Below are 24,581 nucleotides of genomic sequence, written 5' to 3' on the forward strand. Positions count from 1 at the left end.
AGTCTTCATTACGAAATGCAGTGTTAAAATTGTGATGATTAACAAACCCAGATCTATTCAAATTGTTAAATGCGTTTGTTTCTTTTTCTGAACACCAATTAAGTAGCTTAACATGCGTTATTCAACTATTTTTACGCTACTGTCAACTGGCGAGATCGCGATGATTTTAGAGTAACATACGTACGTCGTTTACCGTAACTTGCAAGGTATTTTACGCTGTTGGTGCCCAGCGGTAATGCGATGATTTCATGAATCATTTTGCCTGTAATCTTTTACATTGTAGTACTATGATCGTTGCGCCCGAAGGGATAAAATATGCGTTCTTTAATTTCTTCCGAAAATCTCTTCACGTTTTGTACATCCGTTTTTGAAAAATAAGCGGCAGGATTGAATTTGGAAGGTTGTGATCCTTATATACATTTTTACGCAAATCTGTACCTCGTAGACCATTCGGAAATGCACTGTTAAAATTGTGATGATGAAGAAACCCAGATCTATTCAAATTGTTAAATGCGTTTGTTTCTTTCCTGAACACCGATTAAGTAGTTTAACATGCGTTTTTCAACTATTATTTTCACACTACTGTCAACCGGCGAGATCGCGATGATTTCAGAGCAACATATATTACATACGTCGTTTACCGTAACTTGCGAGGTACTTTACGCTGTTGGCGCCCAGCGGGAATGCAATGATTTCATGAATTATTTCGGCTATAATCGTATGTAATGTAAAATCATTGCGCAAGAAGGAATTAAAAATGCATTCTATCCGTTTTTGAAAAACTGCGACAGGATTGAATTTGGAAGGTTGTGATCCTTTTTGCGCAAATCTGTGCCTCGTATAACTTCATTGTGAAATGTAGTGTTAAAATTGTGATAATGAACAAACCCAGATCTATTCAAATATTGTTAAATGCGATTGTTTCTTTTCCTGAACACCGATTGGGTAGGTTAAATCATTTTTACGTTACTGTCACCCGGTGAGGTCGCGATGTTATTAATTATTTCGGCTATAATCATACACACTCATATTTGCTAACCAGCAAAAGAACTGGACGTCGGAACTAAAAATGGAAAGGATATAATGATAAGTTGCACACGCATTCCAATTTTCCATTTTTGGCCACAAGTACTGCTACATGAAAAGTTTTTGAATGCGTTATCTTTTTTTTTTCTCGTTGCGCTGTGGTCTGACCTAATATCACGCACGCGTATCTCGCGAAAAAGAGAATCGAATGATTATGTTTAATAATTTAGTAGGAACATCGGAAGGTATTCCTGTGTCTTATCACGTGGTTTAGAAGAAAACATGGAAGGAACGGTTCTCTGCAAAGCGGGAAAAACACATGGGTAGCGTGAATTCGGTTTTCCGTGTTTCGTTTCTCGCGTGTTTGAAAGCGGCAAGTCAAGAAATGGAACCTCGTTATATCCGATCAAATTGCTTATGTTTTTCTTTATCATGATGCACCGAAATTGTCCTCGTTATAACCGGAATCTCGTTATAACCGAACTCGTTATAACCGATTCATTCTGCAATAGGTTTGCACGCAAAGGAAAACGGGACCGACGCGATCACCTCGTTATAAGCGGTACCTCGTTATAACCGAACTCGTTATAACGGGGTTTCACTGTAGTTGTTTACAAAAATGAGTGACAAAGGTCCGCATTTGTGACGTATGGTTGTAGTTGAGTGCGCGCAGCAAATGTTTGTTTATTGTGACCTCAGAGCCGTGCAATGGAACAAAACCTTTGAGTCAATTGTGAGTTTAACATGGGAGTCAATGGAAATTGGTGACGTCAGCCCTGCGCTATCCATTTTTGCTCAAACAAAATTGCATGGCTGACAGCCACAGCGTGCGATGGAACTTTTCACTGAATGTCTCGTGATGGCCAATCGACCAATTGGATTAGCTACATTCTTTTTAGGTGTTGTGTAAAAAATTCTATGTCTGTGTGTATACGCACACATATTAATTAACCCCATCAATGCCATACCTGTGCCCTCTACTGAAGCAAAGAAAGATCTCAAGAATTAACTGTTTGTGGCTCTCTAAAACAAAGGGCTACCAAATTTAGCTAGCTACTCTTACCACGAAGAAAGGCACACCAAAAGATAAATGTGGAACACAGTGTGTCCTGTATCCCATTCTGCTGAATTTTTTCTGACACTATGCACAGCCTAATATTAAAAGACCAGGTAGCATGGGAATACCATTGAGTGGGAAGGATGTCCTGGCCTGTTTATATTAGAGAATCCCCGTAACGAACTGTATAAAGCTTTATCTCTAAATTTAATAAGTACACACAGAAGACAATTACAAATAAGTGCATGCATTGATGCACATATTTACTGATGGGCGCGTATTCATAGCTTTTGAATGTACCCCGGTGGGCAGGTGGGCAACAAATGAAAATCAATTCAATTGGGCCACCCACGTGTACCTACTCAGGCTTCCAGGTCTTTAAATGATCCTAAGGCCAAAATAAATAATATGTTGGTTTCTGGTAACATGACCTCAAGAACAGTGGGTCGGAAGGTAGGGAACAAATTTTATTTTTCCAAAAAATTTTACCCTTTAGTAACCAAACCCCTAGAATAGTGGGTCGGAAGGTAGGGAAAAATTTTTATTTTCCAAAAAAATTTTACCCTATATTTTATCTTGTCTGTATTTGCTTCCTGAAGCACAACTAAAATCTGTAGGATAGGAAATCCGAAAAAAGGGACTTATAGCTGCCAACCGTTCCGAAAAATTCGTATTTGTTACGAAAAATTGAAGGGAATACGAAAAAATGAATTCACAGTGGGAAAAAATAATGGGTAAAAAAATGGCAAACGCACATCGCATAACGGAATGTGCCATGTTATCTGAACTCGGCTGGGATATCGATGCAACGCGTACGCGTGGAAAGCACTGAATAGAAAAGTGTGCGCACACGCAAGTCGCTGCTCGTGTACTGTGTACACCGAGTGGAACTTTGCGCGCGTGAATCCCTATCGCCAACGGACCCTGGACGTTTACATCGATCGCCGTGGTATCCCCATGTGTGGCCGGCTGGAGAGCGCGTACACTGTAACCACACCTGCCACTACATCTACAGTATCCTATTTCGTTTTGAAGCGGGGTAGACGGCGTTCCGTTGTGCAATGTCTGCTTCTTTTTCTCTTCTTCTTCATCCGCTTTTCCCTTGCCTCCCAAGTATGAAATGATTTTTAGAGTGTGGTGTTTTTTTTATAACGTTATTGCATCATTTTTCTGCAAGGAAGAGGTGAGTTTCTGTTCGTGTATTGATGTGCACTGCAGTAAAATTATGTGCAGGTGAAAAGCGTTCGAACTTTCTTTCCCAAGTATCGTGGGAACTCGATGCATTTCTAGGCCTATTAAAGGAGATCTCATATAACAGAATACTTATAACAAACTGTTTTTCCGGTCAAAATGAATTAATTTCCTTTGTTTTGTATCGTTTATTGACTTGATCCCAAAGGATCTCGTCGCAATCGAGTTTCCAAAGTGTATTTAATTTCGCGTAGCTTTCGGTGCTGCAAACTTGCCTAAGCTTACTACTAAACTTTGTTTTATTTCTGTCGTTTCTCACACCTCGTTTGGTACGATTTCTTCCATCTTATATCGCTTTATCCGTTCCCTTTATATTTTGAAGTATTCAAATCTAATTCTTTCAAGTGTATTCACTGTTATTTTTGTAACGGCGATTTTTTCGCTTTGCTGCAATACTTTTTCGAATCGGAATGATGGAGTCCTTTGTGTTGTCTTTTCTAAATGCTTGTGTTGTTGGGAGGTGTTGATACTTTGTAGGTCCTATTTGTTATTTATTTTCCTAGGTGTTTATTTCGAGGAACTATGCGTGTTTCTTAATGTTGATAGGAAAAGGCTAAAATGATCTGAGTGATGTCTGATGGTGATGATGCTGGTGTAAATAGACGGCTTGCTGTGAATGCTGAGCGTACGTGCCGTTCGTTTTATTTCACTTTCCCTCCTAACTCTTCTTTCCCCTCCCAAGAATGATAAAAAAGAAATTACATACCATACACCTCACAACAAAAAGAACCACGTGCTAGCAACCTTCGTAAAGTTAAATCTAACTGTTCAATATCGGCAAAGAATATACAAGGGAAACACGAATGACAATAAATAAAAGCGAAGAGATTGTGTATGAAGTCTCTTTCGGCTCGAAGAAACTTGACACCCCATCCCTCTCCCCTTGTGGAAATTTCCACAAAAGCAGGTGCCACACCCAGGTGAGTGCCAGACGAAAGAATGCGCGCACTGGAATAAACAGCGTGTAAATATCCTGGAAATATCGATCGAAGAACCAGCTCATTAGTTGAATTAAAGGAATAATTGCAAAGATATCATGATTCTATAGCCTTTCTTTTGGCGCAAAGTAGGAAACATCGAACAGTCGATTATAGTGTACTAAATCGAATATCTTATGTTCCCTGACAATAAAGAAAAAGGATTGATTATTCAGTCAATTAAAAATGCAATCACAGAAATACATGAAAGGTCTCTTACGCCCAGACAAATTCACTACGAGTAGGTCCAATGAGATGCAGTCATCACCTGGTTAGACAGCAAAATAATGGCAATTAATTTCAGTTCACGCTCATCAAACTGCTTATTACTTTTCAAAGTTTTGGCTATCAACATTCGTTCGTGGGTTTTTTTATGTTTGTTTGTTTTGTATGTTCTTCCCTCGTGAAAGATGTAAATGGTTTCTTCGTATCAAACGTAAACTGCATGTTTACCGTAAACAAGCCATTCAGCTCAGCTTATGGCGCATTCGATCCATTGAACTTGCAGTACTAGTAACCTCTGAGGCAGGATCAGGAGCACATGGCGCATTCCTTTAAACTTGAAAGTGAAACCACGTGCTTGCATATCGGTGCTTCAATTCCACACACAGCGCGGCATTTTGCGATCAGCGTTATAGCAGACTTTCCGATTCCATTCAGGGGGGAAAGGAATTGGAATACTTCAGAAAATACTGATGTTTAAAATCCAATAAAATGAAAAAGCCTGAAAACAACGCATGATTATGTTTTATAGTAAACAATAATTGGAAACACCGAACAGAGTTTTGCATTTGCTCACACAGAAGCTCTCTTGAGAAGATGAAAGCATCCCCCCTCCCTTGCTAGATAGTGGAAGCTTCCATTAGACCTAGCTCTGCAGCATATGTTACAGGAACGTATGCAAGTCGCACAATATTGCAATGCACACACAGTCATCCAAACGCATTTTATACCGTACACACATGCATTGCATTGTGCAAAAAAAAAAAAAAAAATGTATCGGTACGCTATATACGGTACTTCGCAGAAAATTGCGTGCAGTACAACGTTGTAATGTAGTTGTACCAAGGAGGTACTAGGCTCGCCTAGTACCTCCTTGGTTGTACTTGTGCGCGCTGGTGCAATTTCTTCTGTCATTCTTCGTATGGATCATAACATTTCTGTTGAAAGTCTTGGAGATAGATTGCTTACACGGACGGACTACTGAAAATTTTATTTTTTCTCTATGAGGATTTCTTACACGGACAGACTTCTGACAATTTTATTTTTCTCTATGAGGATAAAATTTACTGGGTCGGCACCTTTTGGTCGGGTCGGTCGGGTTACCAGAAACAAAAATATATTTTAGTTTGGCCTAACGTTCCTAACACATAGCTCACCTTTGTATGGTCGTCCATCTGCTTTCATGCCATTTACCGCCCTCTGGAGGACTTCTTCGTTTATCTGTTGCAAGATTTTCTTCGAGATCTGAGGGAGAAAGAGAACATGATGCATTAACATGGCAATTTGGCTAAACACTTTCAAGAGATTGCAGTGTGAATTGTAACCCAAAAGCTACCTAAACCTACCAAGGGGACAGCATTATTTCTGAAAAATTGACAAACATATATATTGCAATTCCTTCTGAGTAAAGATCATAAGAAACCGTATTTTTCCTATAGTGTGTATGCCTATCATGCATCGAATCAAGATTCACGAAGTTTAGCAGTCACAAGCAGCAGCTCTCTCACCTGAGCCAGCCAAAGGTTGAGTACTTTCTTTTTAACCTCATGGTTGAAGGGAAAAGGCATGGAATAGCAACTTTTAGAAAAGGGGTCTGGTAAAACAGGGAAGTACCCGAGTATGGCCCTCACACCATCAGAGTTTGGTCCCATCACTAACCAGCCAATAATTCTACAAGGCAAGCGGTATGTGTCTGCGTCTCTGTGCATGTGTGTGTGTGTGTGTGGGGGGGGGGGATTCTTGAGGTGATGGGGTGGGAAAAGTACCTGAGGGCAGGGAGAGTAGGCCCCCATACCACCGGTGTTTGGTCCCTGGTCTCCGTCGTGTACCCGCTTGTGGTCCTGGGCAGGCAGCATGGGCTCAAAGTTGGTCCCATCGCAGAATGCCAGCACCTGTTGTTAAGAACATTTCGAGTGGAAAACTGAACGACAAAGAATGGGAGTGGCACCAAGGGCAAGGACACGTAATACAATTTGCCCCATCAAACTTTAACAACACCATTTCCAATCCACTAGCTTCTCTTTTACCCCTCCATGTACTCTACCCTCTCATTTTGGCACATTAAAGTAACACATTTACTGCAAGAAATGTTCTTCTGCAGAAAGAGAGCATCTGGAGCACAGATTTTGCAATCAAACTCTATTATATTGGAATAACGTTCAAAACACAATCACATTCAAAAATAGGCAGATCAAACGACAAAAAGCTTTGAAATGTCAAAAAAAAAAGAAGCTGTGTGGTGCTAAAATTGTGGTGCCCTATTTGTTTTGAAGATCACTTCTCATAAACTAACATTTTCAGAGGTTAAAGTGTAATGAGAGATTGTTGCCATCTCTGCAGGTTACAAAAAGAAAAGAAGAAATTAAAGGGGAAATCCAGTCCAAATATAAGTTAGTCTGATAAAAAAAGAGTAAAATATTACGAGTTCAACAGTATAACTTGGATTGAAATCAGATGAAAATAAGGAAGTTATGACATTTTGAAGTTTCACAAATTTTTCGGGAAACAGTTCTTGAATGGTCAAGTATGAATATGCAAATGGCAAATTGAGTATGTCATCCCCTTACAACTTGCCGTATAGTTTGTACATAAATTCTGAAATTTCCAGGTTTTCATTCAAATGCAATTATGCAAGGCTCAAAAATGCAAGGCTCAAATCCTCGTATATCTAACTCATCACTATTCTGAAGTTATTCAACCAGGAATAACATCATGTTTCAGACTTCCATGACAAGTCCATTGAATTTTCGTCATTTATTTATTTATTTTATTTTTTTTTTGTACATGATCAATGGAAAATTGTGAGGTTATGACAAGGTTAGCTCACTCATTTGAATATTCATATCCACTGTACAAGAACTGTTTTGCAGAAATTAGCAAAACTTCAAAATGTCATAACTTCCTTATTTTTCATCCGATTTCAGTCAAATTTTTACCATCGAACTTGTTAAGATTTTACTTTTTTTTTTTTTTTTTTAAAAATCAGATTACCTTATATTTGGACTGCATTTTCCCTTTAAACTGCATACTCACAGAAACTTCTTCTCCTTCCAAGAGTTCCTCAATGACCACACTTTCACCAGCTGTCCCAAATACTTTGTCCTGAGCAGAAAAAAAAAAAAGAAGAAGATATACGATTGATGAGTTTAACCGGTAATGGACATGTCACACATATTCATAATAAACAGATCTGGAATGCATAGAAGAGCGTACAATTCATAAGCACTGAACTGAAAAATTTATTACAACACACAACCCTACTTTCCTCTCCCTACTGGCATTTGTTGGAGTATCACCAAAAACATCATGCCTTGCAAACTTGCATCAAATTTAAATGATTATTCTAATACGGCACTACAGCTGATGCCCTCCAAGTTCACGTCTGATGACAACATCCATGAATGTTTCACTATGCGACCACGCATGACAAAAAAACTTTTTTTTTTTGATAGTCAAGGTCTTGATTTCAAACTTTGACTCGAGACTAAGTGAGGAAGTAAGTAACCTCAAGTTGGGAAGCAGAATGGTTTCAAGGTCAACAGAAATGTTTGGTTTTCTTTGTTTGTTTTTATGGCTCCATATACCAAATTTAACAAGTAACTTAAACACATATCAAGAATTGGATGTACAAACTGTCAATATTCAAATAAGAGAATGACTACATGTGAATACGAATATGAGGAATCTACATAGAAGCACTGCTCACAGGGCATAGATTCCAAGACACTAAACATACAATAAATTCTTACAGAGAAGCATGACATTTAGTCAAAACAAACAAAAAGTTATGAAGTGGAAATGCATACGTCAAAGAATATAACAAAGCAAATTTCCATTCAACTACATGAGTGTCATGATTCCCCAATGAATGAGATACTAGCACAACACGGAAGTTTCTTCCAATTAAAAACAGAAATACTACACATCTTCTTTACATCTGATATTACTATCACTCTCTCTCGAGTCCCTTTTGTGTAAAGAAATCTGGAACACTGTGGAGAATCTATCGCGCACAGTGAAAAAACCTCAGGTCTTCCTGTCACACATTCTATGCACATTTTTGTTTTGCTATGTTCTGCATTGTTGTTGTTGTTGTTGTTGTTGTTGTTGTTGTTGTTGCTGCTGTTGCTGTTGCTGTTGTTGTTGTTGTTGTTGTTGTTGTTGTTGTTGTTGTTGTTGTTGTTGTTGTTGTTGTTGTTGTTGTTGTTGTTGTTGTTGTTGTTGAAATAACTCACCTGGAGGATGTTCTTCACAGCTTCACAGGCTTCTTCCTGGCAGGTGGCTACCACCACACCCTTCCCTGCTGCCAGCCCACTAGCTTTTACCACAAATGCCTTGTAGGGTGCTCTAGAATGAGATAGTCAAGGGCAAGAAAAATGAACAAACATCAGCTCACGTAGGACCAGATTCCTAGAACACAGGGAGTCTGTATTGATTCACAAGGGCATCTTATCTTTATTGCATTAATTTCAGCACAATTTGTTACCACTATACAGTATGTCCCCCAAAAAATTACAATCAGATTTTCGCATTGATAACATCCAATGTGATTAAATTGTCTAAATGCTACTTCAGGGTCTTGAAATATAACATCTTAGCTCTATTTTGCAGAAAGCCCCATTCAGTTTGGTTAAGCAGTCAAAAAGAAATGTGGATTGTTGTAAAGCATGTCGAATGAGTCTGATTCTTCCAAGTTTAGCACTTGGATGCTCTTGTGTGTGAACACAATAGACAGAACTTGGAGGGAAGAGATTCCTGACATGCTCTCCAAAATTCCTTATTTCTCTTTGACCACTGAAGCAAATCGAATGGGGTTTTCTGTAAGGTGCGGGCAATGAGTTACAGTTTCGTACCCTGAAATTGTATTTGGAATGATTCACTATTTTTAAAGGACAAGTTCACCTTCATAGACATGTGGGTTGAGTGAATGCAGCAATATTAGTAGAACACTTCAGTGAGAGTTTGAGCAAAATTAGACAATCCGTTAAAAAGCTATGAATTTTTGAAGTTTCTGCTCAGTCACGGCTGGATGAAAAGACTACTATAACTGGTGATGTCACATGAGTACAACGATACAAAGAAAGAATAAAGAAAATTCAACATATTTCCATTTTTCTCGCATAACAAAAGAACACTCGACTTCTCTCTTTCAGAAGGCAGGGGGAATAATATTACCCTTAACATACGTCAGTAGCAAGTCGAAGAAATGTGCACTTTATTCAAAAAGTAAAGTTTTGTGAAATTCTCTTTTTATATTCCTTATATAGTTGTACGCATGTGACATCATACACTGTAGTAGTCTTCTCTTCCAGTAGTGACTACGCAGATACTTCAAATATTCGTAACTTTTGAACGGATTGTCCAATTTTCCTCAAACTTTCACTGATGTGTTCTACTAATATTGCTGCATTCTCTCAATCCTTATGTATATGAAGGTGGACTTGTCCTTTAAAGTTATCATTGCGGAGGGTCCCGTTGAAATTTTTTTTTGGGACATATGGTACAGTACAATTAAGAACTTAAAAGCAGTATTCACACTCGCCACTCAAGACTCAGAGGAGGAAGAACAGCCACCAAAACTGACTCATGTGTTTAACAAAACTGACTCACGTGTTGATGTGTTGACAGGCCTGTTCAACCTCAGTGAAGCTTTCCCATCTTGCTGTGGGGATCTTATACCTGTCCATGAAGCCCTTGGCAAAGACCTTACTGGACTCTATCTCTGCTGCTGCCCTCGACGGTCCGAAGCAGGCCACGCCCGCCTCTCCCAGGGCATCGGCTATACCAGCAGCGAGGGGAGCCTCAGGCCCCACCACAACCAGGTTGACACCTTGCTTCTTGCACCACTCAGCCAGCGCCGGGAAGTCGCTAACAGGTACATCAGTGCCTGAGGAAGTCGCACAGGAAAGCAATAAGATTACAGATTAGGAGTTGCAAATGTACATCATACCAGGTATAACAGGGCATTGAAAGTACCGACCAAGCATTGTATTGACCGACACAAACATGGTGAAAATGACATATCATGAAGATAACATACAATGCAAAGTGGTTCAATACACCGACCTGTGCTGCTCATTCTAGACTCATCTGGAACATCCTGTTTTACTGACATTATGCCATTCTGACTGTACCGTTTTTGAAGCAATTAGCTACATCTTACAAAATCACAATCCAGAAGGGTGAATTGAGCCGACAATGTCAAAGACGGAGAATTTGAGACTTCCCTTCCGAGTTGTGTAAGAGTATTATCATTGATTTGATGATCACATCCACATTTACCTGAAAAGGGACAGTCACTCTCTAAATACAAATTTTCACTCATATTTCTGTATCTTCTCAAAAAATACAGTATACATTAAAAAAAAAAGAGAGAATGCTTTCAGTTTCATCTGAGGCTGACATCAACTTGCAGTCAGTGGCTCAAGGATGAGGTCATCACAAGTTTACAGCAAAGCAAAGTACAGCAACATCAACATTTACCCATGCTGCTAATCTTGCCACAGTTGGCTGTTCCGGCATTGCCAGGGGCGACCATCACCTGGGCGACCGATGCAGACTGAGCCAACTTCCATGCCAGGCAGTGCTCACGCCCTCCGCTTCCAATCACAAGGACTTTGTCGCTCATGGCGGAAATTCACCAAGGTGCACAATCTGAAATGGTACAAGTTTCTTTACTTCAAACACATCAAAGATGTTGGTATAATCCCCTGATCTTCAAATCATTAGTGAACCACAAATCTACAGTTTTCCATTTTTACCCAGGATGGGGCTATGATCAAGAATTCAAAGTGTATGTCCAACACAAGGTGGAAGTGTCTTTGTAAATGTTACTTTACACAATTACTTGGCAGTGCTGCCACTCTAAAGCAATCAGCATGAAATTAATGCTGTTGCTCATCCAATCTCGCCCTCGAACTAGAAAGCATGCACTATATATGCACCATTTAATACACAAAACTGTAAAAGCTCTCACTGTGGTCACATTGCTCCCTCACAGCATCTCACTGTAAACTCTCAATCAAAGTTGGCAGCCTTGACCCTGACTTTACATGTATGTTTACAGTGTATAGATCTATTATCAGGTACTACGCTATCAGTGTATCATCTTTTTTATCTGTGCAGTACCAATGTCTTTTTTTTTTAAATCTTCTTTCTTTCTTACAGATTTTGTGAATGCTATATCTCAAGAATGACTTCACAAATTAACCTGAAATTTTCAGTCATCGTCTCATATCAACATCCAGATAAAGGAAACTTTTCGTAACGTTAACTTTGCTGTGGCATCATCTAGGTGCCATTATGTGATATTGCATAACGTCAAATGATCATATCTTCATGACTATTAAAATTTCATAACTTTATAATTTCCAGTGGCCATGTGATAAAGTTCAAATGTCATCTGATCTTTTCGTACAGAGCTTATCGGTCAGGCTATCATGACGCAAGCATACGCATCCAAATTTTCCTGACCGATTTTCTGTAGACTAGATCTATACGTTTCAAACTATTTAAGTGCTTCAAAAATTTCTGTGCGTGCGCATCCGTCTGCTTGTTTTCATCCGCACAGCGTGTAAGCATCATGAATATGCACTTTTTGGGATTGATTTGGATTCTTGATACATCCAGTGATGATATCCATTGCAAGCTTGACAAATAACAAGGTAATGCCCCTCTGTCCAAGTTGAAATTCCACACACGCATCTACGTGCGAATAGACCTCTATTAATTTGATAAATTACCTCACTCGCTTTTGTAATTGTAGACCCCCTCACCTCTCCCCAGCCCTACCCAAAAACGGAAATGAACAAAATACATGTAGGGTTAGACAGATCACGTAAGTTCATAACATGTAAATTACTAAATCGCTAATTAGATCTTAGAGATATCTAGAATAGAAAACTCTATAGTATTTTAATTCTATAAAATTCTAGACAATTAATAATAATAATAGTGAGACTCTTATAAAGTGCACATTTCTATCTAAAAAAGATACTCAAGGCGCTATAGAACAGAGTACATATTGTGTCACGTTACAACAGTATCACAAAAAAATAATAAGACAATAAACCAACAAACAATAGGCCTATACACGTACACATACTACATACAGGTATACAACAGTAGGGGAGCAGAGACAAAATCGCAGGTTCCTGCGTATTCGCAGAAACCTGCATATATGCAGGCGATTTTAGAGGTTTTTCGCTCTAAAAACCTGCGAATTCGCAGGTTGCGTTCCGATTACAGCCTCTTGCGGCCAGGCGTTTCATCAGAGGTTTCCGAAAATGGCACCATCCGAAGCAGCGCCTAACGTTGCCTTAGATGCGAAATTTATAGAAAATTCTGGTGTTGCGTTTTCTTTTAAATCGCCGATAAGTGAAAAATGTGTAATCGATCGAAAATAACGTCATCGTAAGACAAGCCCAGTCATGTGACCAGAGCACGTGACACACAAAACCTGCGAATTCGCAGGTCGACCTCATGGAGGGGAATGTTATTACCGCCAGCGATCAGACTGCAATGGGGGTATACATTTCAACTCCCCCAGGAAGGTTAATTGATTGACACCGTTTATCTTGTCTTCTGTGGTCTGGTCATGTAATCTATTTTTATTGGCTGTCTGTGAAAGCTGTTTCTGCTTATATAGATCAGGGAGGTTTCCACCTCCCTGTATAGATAATGCCTAGAGAACTAGAGTGTACATAGTATATGGGTCATTTCGTCAGGTTGGGACACACGATCGAGGAGTCAAAGGTGTGAAATGACACTGTATCATCAAAAGTCAGGGATCTCACCAGCGTACACTGTACATAGTACATATCACCCTTGTCGGCGCCGACAAGCGTGCGGTTTGAAGAAATAATTGCCGACAAGGGTAAAACTTGCCGACAAGGGTAACACCATGCACGTGTGAACTTGCTTGACGAGCTAAGTTCGGACCAATTTCTCGCCTTTTTTACTCTTTTATAATCTGGCTAGAAAAGAAGCTAGATGTTGACGCTTGTTACGCTTGTAAACTGCTGCTCCTTTCAACATCTTCTTCTTCAGCACAGCCGCCTGTGTGTACGACGGTATTGTGAGAGGGAGAGAGAGGACGGAAAGAGGGTCGGAGGCCGAGGGAGGCTAGAGGAAGGCTGACACGTGCTCGCTTGTTGTCACGCTTGTTGTCGGGTTACGCAAAAACAAACGATAATAGAAATGCACGCCCCCCTCCGCCAAAGGTTGTATTTTTTTTTTTTTTTTTTTTTTTTTTTTTTTTTTTTTACTGCTTTGGTTTGTTTGTTCGTTTATCTGCCTGGTCTGTCTCTCTATTCGCAAAATATGTGAACATTTGGGAACAGATTAGGATGAAATTTTCAGGAACAGTAAATTGGTAGGTAAAACAGAATATGATTAAATTTTGATAGTGAGCAGGATTTATAATACCACCGGAATTCACCGCCAGGATCCAAGATTTTTAGACTTTGTTTTGTATATTTGAAAGAATTCGTATCAATTCTTTAGGAAGCTGGCCATCGGCAATGACGCAAAATTAGATGCGTTCAAAGCATTGCCGCAGAGAGAAAATTAACTCCATCTTTCGTCAAAAAAAAGAACGTGCGTTGGAGTAAGCAAATGCAAATTGTTATTTTTTTTTTGGTAGTTTCAGCGGGTTATTTTTTTATTATCATTATTTATTTAAAAAGCCATGCGTTCCATTTGAGCCTTTTCACTTTCCATGGATTTGTAAACGTCATTCGTGAATATTCCATTTTCCTTCTCCGGGTCGACATTTATAGTAATTCTGTCATAATGGTCTTTCAAGTTCAACGCACGCAATGCTCCACGTGCTTCTGGCTTGAACAGGTGGGTCCTATAGGGGGCCTTCATGGGCAGAAAATAAATGGATAAATTATTCATCAATGTTCCCAGTTGGTTTACATGCTATTTACACGCTATATTTACGACCACTGAAGCAAGGTGGCCAAGTACGCGCGGCATTCCTTTATCTGACACCTTGCTTTCGTGGAAATCTCGTGGAAATTTCTACAAGCTATGATATCAAGTTTCCCCACTGCCTGTGGTCGTGTGTGTTTTTTTTTTAATTCTTCATTACGAACATCAATTTGTTCAACTTGAAAAGTGTAGATAATTTGCTTCGAACACGTGTTTCTTTCTTTTTTTTTTTAGTGCAGCGTCGGTAATATTTTGTTTTGTTCATCGTCCGTGCGTGGCAGGGGTTCATGGGAGTAGAACGATAGGAATGACTGGGGAGAAAATAAAATGAAAAAAGGAAGCATCTTTTGAGCAAGCTGTCTTTGTTTTTCTCTACACCAGCATCAGTGTGTGTCTGCGTTTATTCTTTTTTTTTTTTATCATGCTCTTGCTTCAAGGAGCTACGCTTTTCCCGCGTAAAATTAATAATGGATACCGCACGCAGAGGCCCACGCTTTGACGTGAAGAACCATACATTCTTTATCTATATATAATAGTTTTTTTTTTTTTAATTTAAAATAAAGAATGTTTGGTTTTTCAAGTAATGTAAAAAAATATTATTTTGACTCTTCATGCTCTTAACTGCCGAGCATTTCTTTTAAATTTTTTTTTTTCTTTTGCGGGAGAGAGCGAAATGTTCTTCTCCCGTTTAGCAATGACGGCCTACATAGGCATATATACATGTATATCATATATTGTGACGCAGTTTTGATTTTCGTGAACACGTGAATTTTTCTCTTTCCAGATCAGTTCTTGGTTTAGTGAAAGTTAACAATGTTTTTCACATTCACAAAAGCAGTTTGGTTAGCCTGTGTTCAGTTCGCTGCCAGTGAAATTTCTAAATAAAGCGATGCCCCAAACGGGTTTACCCTGAGGGTTTGTTCCGAAATAGTAATAGAATAATACTACATTCCTTATTATTCTGAAGGTTCGTTAATCGGACAATAATAAAGAAACAATGTCCGTTAATTTCCAAACAAAATCAGTTTTGTTGTTTCGAACGTTCTGCCAGTGAAATTTCGGAATGAAACAGTAACAGTTTTCTTACTCTGAGGGTTCGTTACTCCGACAGGAAAAAAAAAAAAAATAGTAATGAAATAGTACTAGATTCTATATTCTGAAGGATCGTTAACCGAAAGAAAATAAAGAAAAAAAATATGTCCTTAAATTTCAAAACGAAATCAGTTGTCATTTCGAACGTTCTGTCAGTGAAATTTCGGAATAAAATGACGGCACAAAACAGCGTGTTTTCGTACTCTAAGGGTCTGTTAATCCGACAGAAATAGCAATGATAAAATAATACATCGTAGATTCTTTATTCTGAAGGTTCGTTAACCGACAATTAAATAAAGAAAAATGTCCGTAAATTTCAAAACGAAGTCAGTGCGTCATTTCGAGCGTTTTGCCAGTGAAATTTCGGAATAAAACGACTGCCCAAAAACAGTTGCAGTATTCTTACTCTGAGGGTTCGTTACTCCGACAGATTAATGATAAAATAATACTATAGATTCTTTATTCTGAAGGTTCGATAATCCAAAAATGATTGAGAAAAAATGTCCGTTCATTTCACAACGAAATCGGTTTTGTTATTTCGAACGTTCTACCAGTGAAATTTCGGAATAAAACGACGGCACAAAACAGCGTGTTTTCGTACTCTAAGGGTCTGTTACTCCGACAGAAATAGCAATGATGAAATAATACATTGTAGATTCTTTATTCTGAAGGTTCGTTAATCCAAAAATGATTAAGAAAATCATGCCCAAAAACAGTTGCAGTTTTCTTACTCTGAGGGTTCGTTACTCCGACAGATTAATGATAAAATGATGCTAGATTCTTTATTCTGAAGGTTCGTTCATCCAAAAATGATTAAGAAAAAACGGCCGTTCATTTCATAACGAAATCAGTTTAAGTTATTTCGAACGTTCTGCCAGTGAAATTTCGGAATAAAACGACGGCCCCAAAACGGTTACAGTTTTCTTTTACTCTGAAGGTTCGTTCCTCCAAAAGAATAATGATGATAAAATACTTTAGATTCTTATTCTGAACGACCGTTAATCGGAAAACTATAAAGAAGAAATTTTCGTTTATTTTCAAACGAAATCAGTTTTGTTATTTCGAACGTTCTGCCAGTATAATTACGGAATAAAACGACGGCCCCAAAACGGTTACAATTTTCGTTCTCTGAGGGTTTGTTACTCCGAAAGAATAATGGTAAAATAATACTCTACATTCTTAATTCTGAATGATCGTTAATCGAAAAATGATAAAGGAGAAAATAATATTCGTTTATATCCAAACGATATCAGTTTTGTTATTTCGAACGTTCTGCCAGTATAATTTCGGAATACAACAACGGCCAAAACGGTTAGTTTTCTTACTCTGAAGGTTTGTTATTCCGAAACAGTAACGATGATAGATGATAGATTCCTTTCTGAAGGTTCGTTGATCGGAAAATAATTAAGAAAAAATATTTGTTAAACTCCGAACGAAATCAGTTTTGTTTATTTTGAACATTCATCTGTAGTACCGACCCTTGGTGTTGTTGTTGTTTTCGATTACAAACCTTCGAAGTACTCAGTAATGAATCGTTTCATTTTATGATCAAACAAACCTTCGGAATAATGACCATCATTACATTTTTGTATGGTATCTCTTTGATGTCACGGCCAAACTACCGCAGTATACCCAGAAAGGAAAGGGCAACGATGTCCCGAAAGTTCTCGATCGCTTCTCGCGCATCTGCATGCAATAGGCCTACCACGTGGTCGAGCAGACGGCGAGCGAGAAAGCAAAAACACTACGGCCCAAATTCTCAAAGGTGGAATAACTTTATTACACCCTTATTCCGCCGATTTATTACGCCTCTTATGCAAATCAGGCCCTCGTGACGTAAAATGACGCGATTAATCCCCGGAATCTATTGTCAAAGGTGGAATAACTTATTCCCCGGAATAACTATTCCATGGAATAGTTATTCCAGCTTTGAGAATTCGGGCCTACGGATATACACGGCGCGCGTTGTTGCGATGCAGAGACAGTGAATCAGGAAAGGCCTAAAAGAAATCGGAACCTTCACCATCGGCACCTACTTCTCTTTCATTTATTATTTAGGAACTGCCGCCAACAAAAGGTATGGAGTTTCTGCATTGTTTCTGTGAGAATATGCCCCTCACAACGTTCATTACATCTCCGTGAAAATGTCGCATTTAGTGGCATTTTAGCGGCGATTTATCTATGTTGTATCGAGCATTAGCGAAGGCTTCCGCCCACCCCCAGAACAGCGCGAATTAGTGCCGACAAGCGTGAAGAAATTCCTGGCAAGAACCCTGAAAGTATCACTTATTTCATGTACGAAGCACCTTTGGGTGTGCAAGAAATTTCATTTTTTTTTTATTTTTTTTTTTTTGACATGCGCATGTGTCTTGTCGGACTATTGTAACATGCTTCGTTTGACGTGACATTGACACGATGTCATTGTTACGTCAAATTTCACAAATTCATGTTTTTCAAACATTTACAGTATGAATTTGTCAAAATGATTTTGTGTACTGAGAGGGCGCAAAAGTCACCACAACAAAGATCAGTTATGTCAGTTTATGTCAGTTTGTTACCAAATCAAGCAAATATTACCAAATTTGCTGTTTTGATGTAGTGCCAGTGTTACGTCAGCATTTTTAAACATAACGGTTCGCATTTGGTATTGTTTCTGCTACATGTATGTGTGTGGATTTACTACCACTACAAGAGTTTTCCATATTGCAGCTTGTGTGTCTCTGCAGGCCGACAAGTACTATTAGCTATAGATTGGGTAATGTATAGGCCCCCTCCATAAAATTGTGAAAAATGTTAATGTAAATATTGATGTCCATTGGCGGCGATTGGGGGGGGGGGGACCATGCCCCCCCCCCCCCCTCGAATTTCAAACTTGCATCACACAGATGAAGGTGACAGGCTCAAACTCCCATTTTTGCACGTTCTATGCCAATGAAAGTACAACTGTACTTCACTGCTCGCACTTCTCATTAGGATTGTGTTACGCCCGCCCGGCCGTGGATGGGCTTGAATTGCCAGATCTGGAAATTAATAGAAGGAGATGGTCAAGACGACTGGTCTGCATGGCATCAAAATTGGATCTGGTTTATTAAAATCAACTGAAGGAATGACATAATATATAATATCCATTAATATGCAACAGGGTAGTTCTAATTCAAGATTTGAAACACATATATTCCTAAACTAACTGAATGTCGTCATAGCTTGAACTTTTAACGCCTAATTGCATTTATAACACTAATACCTTGATAGTCATTACACAAACTCGTGGGAACGGCATAATTAGTTGTCACTCAAGCTAAATTCGTTATGTAACAACTCATTGTAATATTAACACTAAGTTGTGATCGGGGCAAACTGTATGCCTATATTCCGATTTGGCTTTGTACCTTGTATCATAAATTATCAAAATTACTTATCGTTAATCTAATGATCCTTTGCAATATAACTGACAACATACACCATAACTCTCCTTCATATTCACTGCTTATCTTATATAACTCATTGATGATGATGATAATAATGAAATAACACTTTACTTTGATAACTGATGCATCAAAACAGTTTACATCGACCTTTACATGATCAGAGGAAAACATAATAATGTCCTGATTTTATCATCCGTGCCTACATGTCAGCTGTATCTATGCACTCCAAATAATATACTAAACTTTAGATGAGTGATATTATACACGATTTCTACTATCCTAAACAAATACACGTACGTAGTCACAGCGGTCGTTATGGGAAGAGTGCCAAGGGAGATGTATAGAGAGAAAAGGAGAGAAAGGGGGAGAGGAAAAGAGAGAGTGCGAAAGAGGGAGATATCGATGGAGTGGGAGAAGAGGAAGAGAAAAGGAGGGCGAGGGATACAAAGAAGAGAAAGAGAAAAGGAGAGAGAGGGTAAGAGGAGAGAACTGGACGTATACAAGCTTCATAATGCCTACTACACTAAAGGTTCTCTCTCTCTCATTTTCTTCTCCGTAGTCTTGATAACATCCTAGGCCACAGCAACCACACACATTCCATTCTCTGGACCGGCTGCCAGATCATATGAGAAGGTCCCTTCTTTCAGGCAAAAGTGAAACTAACATGTAAATGCGCTAACTGGACACTTCTCCACTCTACACAGTAAAGCATTCTGAGGCGGTCCCTTGTTGCTCAGCCAGGAGTGCTTGACCACAACTCACTTCATGGCCGACAGGCCATTACTCATCATTTCTCTCACTTCTCCCAGGATGTGAACTACAATGTGAACTCGGCCTTGTAATACATCTAGTTACAAATAGCAATCTAGGCTGTGTTCCCACTCGCATATTGAATCTCATTCCACTTACATTATATTAATTAATTTCACATAATATCTAATTATCAAACTATCAACACCACAATTATCACTTACATATATCAGTATGATATTGATAATGAACACTAGCAACAGTAAAACAATTATTATTTAACAGAAGGAGTGTACATATATTAGTAATAATGAACATTCCAGAGATGCTGGTATATAGAATTAAACACACTCAATCAAATATCAATAAATTGGCAATATATCCATTTGCCGAATACCGGTACTCATTCACCTCAACATAGATATATGATAACATCATTGGTTAATAGTTACAACAAAAGATAAATGAGAAATGGGGTAGAAATTGTAATTTCTTACCTGGAAATGAATACATAGAAGGAGATGTTCAAGATGACTGTTCTGCATGGCATCAAAATTGGATCTGGTGTCGTGTGTCTTGAACACTGCTTCCTCTCTTTCGGGGTGTTGGGAAATATTTTGAGTGAGTCATAGTTTCTCTTGGAAATCAAAGAGAAAGTCATTGAAGGAGGCTTTCTCTGTTCATACATGAAACTGTGATGTTTTTCTAATTGGCGGAATCAGGGCAGTCCTGAAATTGTGATTAAGGTGTATTTAACTGAAATAAGGAATACATATATATATTTTTTTTTTATTATTATTCAGGACCTAGGGGGTCTATTTCCTGAGGATACAGCAAGTGTGTTCGATGATGTTTGACAGCATGTGACACAGTAACAGTAGCAGTTTTGAATTTACATCAATATGGTTTCCGAAAGAATTATTCTACAGATTTGGCTTTGGTCCAGTTGTATGATCAAATTACAAACGCAATGGCAAATGGAAAACATGTTATAGGAGTTTTTATGGATTTATCTAAGGCGTTTGATACGTTACAACATGATATTTTACTTAAAAAGTTACAGTTTTATGGTGTTCGCGGTGTTGCACTCTCGTGGTTTAGGGATTATTTATCATGTAGACAGCAATATGTTGTACATAATGACATGTCGTCAAATTTTTTACCGATAAAATGTGGTGTGCCCCAGGGCTCAATATTAGGTCCCCTTCTCTTTTTGTTATATATCAATAATTATTGTTAATTCGTCGTCTATATTATGATTTATATTATATGCCGATGACACGAATATTTTTTATTCCCACGATAATATAGAAACGTTAGTATCCACACTTAATGCAGAGTTACCAAATGTATCAAATTGGTTTAAGAATAATAAATTATCACTTAATATTGATAAATTGAGAAATCAAATGCATGGTTTTCGGAGGAATTTTGTCAAAGGACAAAGAGGTTCATTTTTTAAATAAGCGTAGGCCCTATATTGGCTTTAGGGGTGGATATGCATAAATGGAGGCCATTCCCAATGTCTTGTTTGTATCTCTGAAATGTGACTTTGTATTATTTGATAAATAAATATGCTGCATGTTTCTAGTTACCGATTGTTTAAATGTGCCTGCATTCTCTGTAGATTATAATGACGTATTGAATCTGTGTGACTGACTAGACATTGTTATCGTAATATCAGGCGCGTAGACAGGAGAGGGATGGGGGATGAATCCCCCAACTGACAGAGTGGGGGATGGCATGTACAATCATCCGCCCCCCCCCCCCCCAACGGTTCAGGGAGTTTTTTGTTGTTGTTTTTTCTAAGAGTGGTGTTCTATTATTATTCGAACTTCCCGTCTTTTCACCGTCATCTTCCTCCTCTTCCTCGTTTCCTTCTTCATGTTCTGTTTTTATTGTTCTTACTACTGTTATTCTCATCTTGCCGTTTTACATCGTCTTCATTTCCATTTTTGTACAGACGCTTTGTGTATGGGTGGGTGTGTGTGTGGAATATGGATAATATACGTGTTTGTGCCGTGTCACTGTATACTGTCAGTGTATGTTCATTTTTGTGTTGCTATAATAAGAACATATTTGTGAGCATGGCCGTATGCAGGGGGGGGGGGCAGTTAGATTGGGAATCATGAGTTCAAGTTCGGTGTTGATGTAACATGCAATTTTTGGGCAACTTGTTTATGTTAAATATATTCACAAACAAAATGTAGATATATCATGAAACAATACATAATGAAAATGATATACAACATAAGTGATCCAAAACAGTAGGCCTAGTACATAAGCTATGTCCCTTTCACGCAAACATAGTTACATAATTTATAGGAATGATATAATACATCTACATACAAAAATATAAATATAAAACAATCCCAAGCTCAGGGCAAAATGATAACATTACAATAAAAATTAGCTTTTACAGCTAATATGAGCGCAAATCATCAAAGTTTCAAGCAATTTAATGAGCAATAATCGACTCGGTTTCTTGAATCGATTTTTAACTCATTGTATATACAATGTACATCAAGTATCAGCATACTATTATACAGACATGGAGCTGCAGAGTATGAAATTACATGGTGTTCATCACGCACGCATGGAGCTCCATGATGCATAGCGAGACAGTGTTTGTTTACCTCCATGGTCTGCTAAAACTACATGGAGAATCTGTGTACAGTCATGGAGCTACTCCATGGTATAGTACACCTGCATGCGGATGGTCGCTTTGACGCATCTACTAGTAGATTACATGACCTACTCAGTATAATACATGTAAAACGGCAGTCATAACATTGCAGGGTGCTACACAATCAACGCCAAGGTCTGAAGGTCGCATAGTCGCTTAAGTTAACTTTTTCACCAAGATCTATATAAGCAGAAACAGCTTTCACGTATTTAAATCCTCAGACAGCCCAGACCACAGAAGACAAGATAACCTTCCTGGGGGAGTTGAAATGTATACCCCCATTGCAGTCTGATCACTGGCGGTAATAACATTCCCCTCCATGAGGTCGACCTGCGAATTCGCAGGTTTTGTGTGTCACGTGCTCTGGTCACATGACTGGGCTTGTATTACGATGACGTCATTTTCGATCGATTACACATTTTTCACTTATCGGCGATTTAAAAGAAAACGCAACACCAGAATTTTCTATAAATTTCGCATCTAAGGCAACGTTAGGCGCTGCTTCGGATGGTGCCATTTTCGGAAACCTCTGATGAAACGCCTGGCCGCAAGAGGCTGTAATCGGAACGCAACCTGCGAATTCGCAGGTTTTTAGAGCGAAAAACCTCTAAAATCGCCTGCATATATGCAGGTTTCTGCGAATACGCAGGAACCTGCGATTTTGTCTCTGCTCCCCTACTGTACAATATTGTCAATTTAAATTGAAAATATGTGTCTTGAGATTCCTTTTGAAACCATCAATGGAAGATGCTTCTCTAAGAGATTTTGGTAGGCCATTCCAAAGTTTTGGGTCCATATATGAAAAAGCCCAACCCCCCCCCCCCCACAATCATGCTTGATTTGAGGTACCTGTAATTTTAGCGAGTTTGATGAACGGAGATTACGTGGTGGTTGGTAAAGATGAAGAGTATTTTGAAAGTAGCCTAGACAGGGGCAAATTTGTGCAATGTACGGTAAACAAGAAGAAGAATCTTGAAGTTAATACGTTTTTCTACAGGAAGCCAGTGTAGGGACCGAAGTATTGGGGTAGTAAATCTTCTTGAAAGTATGTAATCTAGCGCCTAGTAGCGGTACAATTCTGAAGACGTTGCAGTTTACCGAGTTCTTTTTGTGGAAGGCTGCAAAACAGAGAATTGCAGAAATTCTAGCATGCATGCACATAATCATGTAGGACCCTACCACTCCATTTTCAATTTCATCAAGACCACACGTCTAAAATTACATAAAAAAGCCAGTCGTACATCTACCACCGTTCTTTGGAGATCTTGTTCAGTTGCGTTGGAGTTTGTTGCCCAAATAGAGTAAACTCGATAAATGACAACTACTATAATTCTCTACGTGTGGGACTAACGTCACCTTGGGTATACACGAAAAATGCATTTCTCGAATGTAGGTCTAATTACACTCAAGATGGGATAGTAAACATAGTATTTGCAATCCCACAGCATCATATTGAAACATCATAAATAGATCTACACCTCTGTTAGCGAAATAACGTAAAAGCTCTTACCCTAAACGCGTTTACACCTTGACAGCCGCTAGTTGGTACAGCTAAGCCGTTTGTAGTGGACGACGAATGTACAGTGTAGGCCCTACGTACGTGAAAACGGCAGTAAAATCAAAGCACATGTTGTTGAGTGTGGCAATTTTGTATCGAGCACCACCGCGCCGTACCGCACCTGTCACCTGTATGGCACCTGAGTACCTCGGAGCGCGAGCGACCCTCCGGCGAAATGAACAGCGCCCACACTCGTAGCACCACCAAATTCGGCGGGTTTTGACGTCTGTAGGCACGCATGCGCGGCAAAGTAAAAGACCCGATCGGTGAACCTCGGTATCCATAAAATATTCTCTTTTCCTCATGGTTTCCCTTTCTGCTTCAACAGGCCTAGAACTAAAGTTTAATGGGAGTGGGGTGGGGTGTATCAATATGAGGTTGGGGAGGGGTGTTCCCTCTTCCTCACACAAACACATACACTCGGGAAAATTTGTGCATACATTGTATTTCATCCCTGTCAATCTCCCCTAAATTGTATCGATGGTACAACCCTCAATCATGCCATCTGTTCCCTGCTGTGGAGTATTCCTGAGGACCCAGATCAGTGATATATAAGGCTTTGAAAAACATTGTCAAAACCTTAAGGGGAATAAAAAAT

General features: G+C 38.9%; 1 protein-coding gene across 1 annotated transcript in view; it reads right to left on the reverse strand.

Moving 5' to 3' along the window:
- The window catches only part of LOC140243117 (trifunctional purine biosynthetic protein adenosine-3-like), a 41,133-nt gene extending 17,142 nt beyond the window's left edge, over positions 1 to 23,991 (reverse strand). Inside the window, exons 1-7 of the mRNA XM_072322846.1 lie at positions 23,936 to 23,991; positions 11,017 to 11,187; positions 10,144 to 10,420; positions 8,769 to 8,880; positions 7,567 to 7,635; positions 6,300 to 6,425; positions 5,691 to 5,778 (exon numbers count right to left, since the gene is read on the reverse strand). Of these exons, the coding sequence (XP_072178947.1) occupies positions 5,691 to 5,778; positions 6,300 to 6,425; positions 7,567 to 7,635; positions 8,769 to 8,880; positions 10,144 to 10,420; positions 11,017 to 11,161 (817 nt within the window). The 5' untranslated portion in view covers positions 11,162 to 11,187; positions 23,936 to 23,991. The remainder of the gene's footprint in view (positions 1 to 5,690; positions 5,779 to 6,299; positions 6,426 to 7,566; positions 7,636 to 8,768; positions 8,881 to 10,143; positions 10,421 to 11,016; positions 11,188 to 23,935) is intronic.
- Between the last annotated feature and the right edge of the window lie 590 nt (positions 23,992 to 24,581).

The sequence above is a fragment of the Diadema setosum genome, chromosome 19 (assembly GCF_964275005.1).
Source record: "Diadema setosum chromosome 19, eeDiaSeto1, whole genome shotgun sequence".
NCBI lineage: Eukaryota > Metazoa > Echinodermata > Echinoidea > Diadematoida > Diadematidae > Diadema > Diadema setosum.